The sequence below is a fragment of the Atta colombica genome, unplaced genomic scaffold, assembly GCF_001594045.1.
Source record: "Atta colombica isolate Treedump-2 unplaced genomic scaffold, Acol1.0 scaffold189, whole genome shotgun sequence".
In the NCBI taxonomy this organism is placed as follows: domain Eukaryota; kingdom Metazoa; phylum Arthropoda; class Insecta; order Hymenoptera; family Formicidae; genus Atta; species Atta colombica.
This window is the reverse complement of record NW_017259281.1, coordinates 1,268,955-1,277,964: the sequence shown is the minus strand read 5'-3', so window position 1 is coordinate 1,277,964 and position 9,010 is coordinate 1,268,955. Positions and strand designations below refer to the sequence as shown.

The 9,010-nt window shown below is 27.4% G+C and overlaps 1 protein-coding gene across 1 annotated transcript in view; it reads right to left on the bottom strand.

Annotated features, from left to right (window-relative positions):
* LOC108686665 (odorant receptor 4-like) overlaps positions 1–1,416 on the bottom strand; it is a 2,500-nt gene extending 1,084 nt beyond the window's left edge. Inside the window, exons 1-3 of the mRNA XM_018192091.1 lie at positions 1,160–1,416; positions 723–1,068; positions 139–441 (exon numbers count right to left, since the gene is read on the bottom strand). Of these exons, the coding sequence (XP_018047580.1) occupies positions 139–441; positions 723–1,068; positions 1,160–1,416 (906 nt within the window). The remainder of the gene's footprint in view (positions 1–138; positions 442–722; positions 1,069–1,159) is intronic.
* Between the last annotated feature and the right edge of the window lie 7,594 nt (positions 1,417–9,010).

Genomic DNA, 9,010 nt, shown 5'->3' with positions numbered 1-9,010 from the left:
ATAGAATGAAAATAAATATATTCAACTCACGGACAGTTATTTCAATTTATTATAAATTGTAATTTATAATAAATTAAATAATGTGGTATAATAATGGATATGCAACAGGGATATGCAACTACTATATAAAAAATTAACTAATGCAATTGATTCTATAGTTGAATGCGTACTTTTTATATTTGAAATGTAAATAACTTTACTCACAGTCACAATAAGAAATGCTAATGAGCAAATCATCACTATATTTAATGTGAAGTGAAGCAAAGCAATGTATGAATAGAGATTTTCAACGTTCTCCGAAAAATTGATAATTTTTTGATGCTTTCGAATGATTTTCGTTGTAACAGTAATGAATGAATCATGCTTGTCTTCGATGTCTTTGGATCCAAGTTTCGACAACCAGCAAAGCAGGATGTTTATTTGACTGCCCACATGTAGAATCTACTAATAAAGATTTTGTTATTTAGGATCATGTGATTACAATTATTCGTTAAATTTCTAAATAATAAAAATATTATTATGAGAAGTTATTATGAGAATACAATAAACGGTACGAGAATGAATTAAATCTGATGAATATTTCATTTTTGAGTTTACCCTAAGATTTATGAAAATAATTTACAGTGGGCTATTAATTACAAATATAATTATATTTTGCAAATATAATTATAATTATAACAAATATAATTATATTGATACTTGCTTATGTAGGTGCAGGTTACCAGAGTTAGAAACAGAGCGTTGAATAAACCAGCTCCCCAAGTGTACACCATCACGAAAACGAACTGCGTAACTAATGTCAGCCTGTACTTGCGTTGCGTGTCTATAACGAAGGGATATTCCATTTTCATTATGAGAGGAAGTTCAACCGTTCGATCGGTGACGTCGGCATTGGTCAGGAGGATACCAATGACATATGCAAACGTGGCGATTGTATGAAGAATAATTAATCCATTACAAATCCGACTCGATAGTTTCGTTTTGTCCGCTGTTTCGCGTAACGCAATATCATCGTCATCACAATCATTCCAGTCTTGCGCCATTGTTGTCAAGATTTCGATGAATTTTCTACAAACAATCGGATATTTTAGAACAGTTGCAGCGTATTTTCATGTTATTTTTTGAACAAAATTTATTTAGTTGATTAATTGTCGCTTACCGTTGTTTCAACGAGAAAATAATAAGTTTAACAGTTAGTTTTATATGCGCCAAAAAGCTACTCAGACAGTCCATCAAGTCGAAAAGATTGTCGAAGTGAAAGTGCGTTACAAAGTACGAGTAATGGAAGAATTGATTAATTGCTAGCGTAATCATCCAAAACACTCTGTAGAGTACAACGCATGATATACCTGGCCAGACACCGAACATGGTGAGCATAAGTTCTACTGTGCGATTGATCGTACGATTACTTCTCATAACTTCTTGTTTTTTTTCTGCAATTGTCTATGTAGAAGTCAGTGCATCAAAATCTAGAAATACTCTCAAAGTATAAGAAACATCTGAGTTCTGAAATTATGTTATGCACGACTTGATGTATATTATAGAGAATTTGCGTGAAGACTAGAACGACATGAAGCAAATAGCTCTTGGGAGATTAACCAATGACGATTGTTCATTAAATATTTTTATTGTACTGCGCACAAAGAAGCAATCTCTTGTACGTAATTTAAAAAAAAGAGAATGGTCAGAGTCGTCTCACGTTTTGTTCAGTGCAGACGATGTACTCGCGAATAATTTGCATAAATATATAATGATATGTAGTAATCTATACGATGTATATACCTCTACTAGCAAGACGCGATCTTGGAAAAGTCTTAAGATGGACAGAAAGAATATTCGAGAAAAAATATAAAGAAATTAACCAAGTAATTGTGTACAAGATATTATTTATTTATAGAATTTTAACTTCTCACAAAATTACCTTTGAAAAAAGAAAATCACTCGATGAATATTTTTCACGTAAGATAGTTACTGCGCATTTGTAATTTATTTACTTTAATAATTCAGAGTGCCGTATGAAACGTTACGGAGTGTAGGCGATTGTACATCGAAATCAAACTCTTCCTCTAAAGTCTCGGTAAAATTAAAAATATAGAAGTATAAGGTACTAAGAAATAAAATAAAATTATTAAGTATCATATATATAAATTACGCGATTGTATTCTTTGAATCTTAGTTATTTGTAACATATTTTTCTCAGATAAATAAAAAGAATTTAATATCAATTTTACAATTAACATTATGAATTAATTCATATTACTGATTCGCAAGCACATTTATGTTGCACTTGCACGAATCGTTCCAATAATAAAAGTAAAACAAATATTACAGTGATTGATACGATCATTGAAATATGCAAAATACAATTTTTATTCAATATGTGCATATACTTCATTTATAACAATCAGATTTAACAATCATAAATTACTATATCATAGCTTTTATGTTAAGCACTCTTTGTTGACAATGTACCGCTAGCATCACTGATACATAAGATGCTGAAGCTTTTACAATCTATAACAATATTATGCATTTGTCACTAAATTAATACATAAAAATGCAGGTAGTGTAAAAGATGTGTTTTAAATGTAATTTATTATATATAAAAACTGTACTATTATAAATAATAAGTAGCACTATAAATATATAATATGGTAAATATAATAATATATTTACCATATTATATATTATATATTTAAGAAGGAATTCTAATTTTTACAAAAAAATTTTAAAAGTATTTTTACACTGACATATCGTTCGAGAGCAAGATCCATAAATTTTTCAACTGTAATCGTCAACTAGTTTTGCCATTTCATTATCAAGAATAAGATAATCCGACTGTCTTGAAATCTGTATTAATACTAACGGGAATCAGCATCTCCAATTGCTCTGTTTTATATACCAGAGAGTTAAGCAAAGAGAAAAATTAACAATTTATTTATTAATAATACATTATAGATTTTAATATTAACCTTAAAGCTTAAATTTTCTGCAGCAAAATCAAACATGAAAATCTCAAAATTCATCATAAGATAAAATCTAAGGGACTTTATTAGAATTGTAAGCATTATGCCTTCCAATTGACTCAGAAATATGAAAAATAATTCTTGTAATATGTTGATATATGTCATACGTGTAGATATTGAGTTGTTGAAAGTTCGTGCCGACTAAAATTTAAATTTTAGTATACATTTATTAAATTAAAATTTTCTGCGTTTCAATTTTCCTTCAACATCGGCACGAATTTTCCGAACGACCCAATATAACGTACATATAATAGTGATATTAAAATAATTAATAATAACTCGGCCAACATAAGTATAGTCATATATAAATTAAATTAAAATTAAATATCAGTAAATTTTTTATAAAAATTTCTTTTCTTGAATTATTAACCGTTCAGCAATAAACCAATAAGCAAGAAATATTTGAAACATTCCAGCGGTGTTGCTGAGAACGCATAACAATAGTGCAGCCACATAGCAACTGTGCAAAAGAATTGTGTAACTAATATTACCAATCCATAAACAAATCGTGTATTACTATTGAATGGAAAGATTCATCTTTAGAATATGCGGTCGCATGGGTATGTAAATGTTCTTCTAGATTACTCGTATCAAAAGTGAAATCGTTAGCGGTATATGTTATGGCTGTCGAGAAGACTACTGAAGACAGTTTCAGCGAAATTCTGTGATAGAATGACTTTGTTTTTGTTTGTTCTCACATGTGTACTGTAATTGACATAGCTTCTTTTCTTCCAGTTCATCATCATCAATATCTTATCGAATGTTCTAAAAGTGATTTTATCAATTATCACAATATAATACTAAAAAAAATATTAATTTTTTTAGGCTATTATATGTGCAAAAATTTGTATAATGTGCATAAATAATATGATTAAAAATAATATAGTGCCTTTCTTTATAAAAATATAATTAATATATTTCTAGATTTAAATCATAAATATTATAAATATATTTAAATATATTTTTGTCTTAATGCTGATTGAACCAGAAAATGACGAGTTTAAAAAAAATTAGCTAAATCTCAAAGTTGCACTTAAATCGGAGAGATCGATAGTGTGTAAGTGCAAAATAATATATCGATATTGTGCACATCAAATAATCACGAATGCAATCGTTCAAAACAATCTACAAAATGGAATGTACGGTAAACCTGGTCAGATATCAAAAATGCGAAGCGGAACTTCTGGTTCAGTTGATAGTGGTAGGTGATTGTAGACTTGGTGATTGTAGATTTGTTTCATACTTCATTTTTAATTTATAATATACTTCAATTTGTTACATATATCCAATTATTCAACTATTTTTTAAATATTTTTTCTTAAAATGAAAATGTGTGTAAAATTGGGCACACAAGTCACATCGGATTGCTAATTTTCATTAATTTAATTGTGGTTTTGACTAAAAATACTATTGACTTATATAAAATATTGATATGAGAATATAATAAAGTGTGATATGATTATTTTACAATTCTTTTCAAAGAAAATAGAAGTCTAAGGTATTGTGATAACGTTAAAAAATGATTTATTTTATATTCTTCTGCACATTATTATGATTTTAGAATATTCTAAATTATACTATTATTTAGACTACAAAAATATATGTCGTACTATATGAATTTCTCTATCACTACAGAATATATATTTATATTTATGCATATTTATGCTTCACGACTATTATATAAAAATTATCAAATATGCGACGTGCTTATTGCATAGTCAGCACTACTGATAAATATGATCGTGATTCTATCATGATTTATAATAAAGTATAAACATTTTGTTAGTTATAAGTTACTTAGTTATAAGTTATTGGATTGTCCGAAAAGTTCGTGCCGACTAACCTATATAATTTAATAAATGTATACTAAAATTGAAATTTTCTGCGTTTCAATTTTCCTTCAACATCGGCACGAACTTTCCGGACAACTCAATACATAATTTTGTAATGTATTATAAAGTTTGTTAGCAAATGTTTAATTATTATGCATCATTTCACGAAACTATATTCAAAAGGGAAAGAAAGTTTTGTTTGTGATAAGAGAAATATTCACATATTTTTGCTTATCTATATATAAAGAACAAAAGACATGTTAAATGTTAAAAATACATGTTCATTTTTTGATGATCATATATATTTTAATAATAAAAATGAATATTATTTGCATTTTGTAATTACTATTAATTCTTCATTTCTTATAAACAGATTTGATTCATATCTCAATAATTGTTATTGTTACACTTATCCCTTAGACCGTCATATATTATTCCGCGATATGAGGTAATATCTGATTTTTAAACAGGATAAGAAAATTTATTTTTATACATAAACAAGAAATAATTCTGGTTACCAATATTTTTCTATTAATAATAGAACATTTAAAATAATTATACGTCTAATAATTAAATATAAATAATAAAAATTAAGAAAATTTCACGTTGTTGAATTTCAGCTTTGTGTTTTTTCGTCATAATTACCCCGGCTGACCCTATGTGTACAATTATTGTTCAAAATTATTTTGTGTATTACATATAAGTCTTGCACTTGATTGAAAAGATTTTAAGGAGGGATCCATTATTTTTTCAACTGTAAGTGTCAATTGCATTTACGCTCTTAATATCACGAATATCACGAATATTAAACTACAGCTGTTTTTAGATTTTATTTCGTATCAGGCGGAATTGTTGCGGAACACCACTTTACTCTAAAAAATTCAAAATCGTTAAAAGAAATTGTCCTAATATGTATTATAATTTTCTTTTAACAATCTCAAAATAACTATTATTGATTATTGTCATAAATATTTTCTTATACCTAATGTTGTTTTTCATACATTTTCCTGCGTAGAAAAATATAAATCTTGCTTCAAGATTCATCCACGGTAAAATGACAGAGATCTCATTACGTGCTGTATCACATCGGAACTGCCAATTGCCTGCAATATTAAAGTAGCAATTATTAAATTCTAAAATTATATATATAGTATATAGATTTATACGTCAATAAAATAGATTTCTACGTCACTCTAATCGCAAAAAACTTATTTTGTAATAAAAATTTACATTTAATTTTATAAAATGTAATATTATTATATGTAATACTTAATGTTTTCACTAGCCGTTACAATGAGAAATCACAAAGAGCCAATCAGGATACTATGCATTGTAAATTACAATAACGCGATGTATATAAATCCTCAATATATTCCGAAAAATTAATGAAATTCTTTATTTGCGAATAATTCTGATCGTCATGACCGCGATCCTTCATTTCCTCATAGCACAAATTCATTTAATCAGCAACGTAGAATATCCATCTGATCACGCATATGAAAGTCTAGAAATAAAATTCATTGTGTCTATCAATCAAATTAATACATTAAATGACAAAAAAATATTGTTTAAGATATTAATTAGTAACTATTTTTATAATTATTAATATGTATTACTTAAAAAAATATAAAAATATATACGAGAAGTATATTTCGCAAGCGCTGCAACTTACTAAAGTTAAGAGCAAGGCATTCAATATTCACAACTATACATAATGAGATCCACGAACTGCATGATCAAGAGCATTTTATATGCGTGTTTTTTGTTTATGTTGACAGGAATTTCCACCTTTAAGAGGAGAGATAGTTTGGATTGCTTGATGACGTCAACATCAACCAAAAGAACGTCAATACTATATCCAACAATATTTAAAGTAATAAATATTTAAACAATAATTAAAGTATGAAGAGTGAACATCGCATTACTTATGATCCGATAATTTAGCTTTGCATGCCGTTTCATGAATATTAATGTTACTGTCAGTGCAATCATTCCAGTCTTCTGCTATCATTGTCAAAATCTCAAAGAATTTTCTACAAATTATTAATTTGATTATTCTGCCGACAAAATGTAACACACAAAAGCTTGTGTATTTAGAGAAGTATATAGTACTATTGTATAAAATACACATAATTATAATTATCATTATTTGTAATATACAAATATTTGTTTTTTTTTAATTTCTGACAAAATGCAAACAAATGTAAACAAATTTTTATTTATTTGTATTATTTTATTTGTATTACTTTCTTTAAATGATATTTTAATTTTCCAACTCTTTTTATATTTTGGCAAAATAAAATTTGTACAAAATTTGTTTACATGCATTTTGTAGAAATTAAAAAAAAAACAAATATTTGTATATTACAAATAATGATTATTAAATATTTCATTACTTAATTTATCTAAATAAATATATTGATTGTAATAAATATAGAAGTTCATAATAGAAAATAATAGAATTAAATTAACTTTGAGTAATATACAGAGTGTCCTAAAATTTGCGCATTCTGAGTACAGGACGTGGTGTCTTTATACTAAAACAAACAACTTTTTCCTTTTATAAAATTGACAAGTAGTTTTTGCAGAAGAGCAGGTTGAAGTTATATAGGTAAAAAAATTATTTATTGCAAAAATTATTTATTGAGTAATTCTAGTAGTAGTTCTTCTCAGTAATTTTGTTCGAAAAGGTTATTTATTTTAGCACAAAAAATAATTTTTCCTTTAACAAAATAAGTAGTTATTGCAGATAAGCAAGTTGAAGTTAAAAAATAATCGCAAAAATTATCTATCGAGCGCAATTTTGCTAAAGGAAAAAGTTGTTTGTTTTAGCATAAAATATCATGTTCTGTATTTGCGCGAATTTTGAGACGCTTTGTAAATGCAAATTATTTACTGTGTAGCATTTATATTTACTGTTTATTCAGCCAGAATATAATCAATTTTATTGAGTTGTCAATTTTATTTGTGCTAAGATACTGAAAGTAGTTTATCAAGCTAAAAAGAATGTTAGAATGCAAATGCATTAAAAGATAATGGCAGTGACAAATATCATATTATTAATGCGATAACCCAATACCTACTGTAAGTCACACGTTGTGCTTGGCCATATACTGCACAGAGTGAGCGTTAACTTTAACGTACGATTAATTATACTTTTATAATCCCTTATTTCTCTTCATTTTCGTTTTTACGCACGGAAATTTATACATAGGACAGGCACTCTTTCAGAGAGAAAAAAAATCTGTGTTCTCTCTTCTTTTATTTTTCTTTCTTGTTCGTATTTAATATTTCCCACTCAATATTTTCCAATGAGAAATCGATATATATTCTAGAATAACTTCATAAAGACTAGAAGGTTTTTCAAGATCAAATGGGCGCTCTCTATTATCGGCCAATGAGAGTATCTCATTAAATATTTTCATCATGCAGCTCTCACTCGCATACACTTATAGCTTTTCACAATGTCGATATAAGAAGAAAGAGAATAATAGATTTATTTCTCCTTCCCTTAGATACTGGTAATCGCATTATACAGTTTAAATATGCAATAATTCGTGCGAACATGAACGCGACGACGCATGCATCTGACAGTCAGTCGCACTTCAACGCACGTTTTGGAAACGTTTTGAAATTCATGCTTCAAAGCAGCAGAGAAACACAAAGAAACTTAAGTGCAATGCTAACATATAAGTATTTTAGAATACATAAAGCATTTTGCAGCGTATCTGTGTATGCTGATGTTTTACAAGAAATCAACAAGTATATAAACTGCATAGATTCCGCACCAAACAATTTCGCACCAAATATACAATATATAATAGTATTTTGTATATGAAAGTATGTTCAAGGACTGAGCAATTGTGTGCTCTAAAAACTATGTCAAAACACATAATATTGCTCACACTAACGAAAGTAATATCATGATTTCTGTGTTACAATTTCCTATATACTTAATAATTATATTGCGTTGGTATAAAAGTATATATTTAGAAAATGTTTATTATCTATATATTAATATATATTTATATGTACATGTACATTATGTTCTAATTTTTCTAATTAAAAACGTCGATATCTATTTGATCTTTGGTTTGTTACTTCAGGCGACTGTCACTTAAGGAATTAGTTACATAAGAGATATTGCGACGT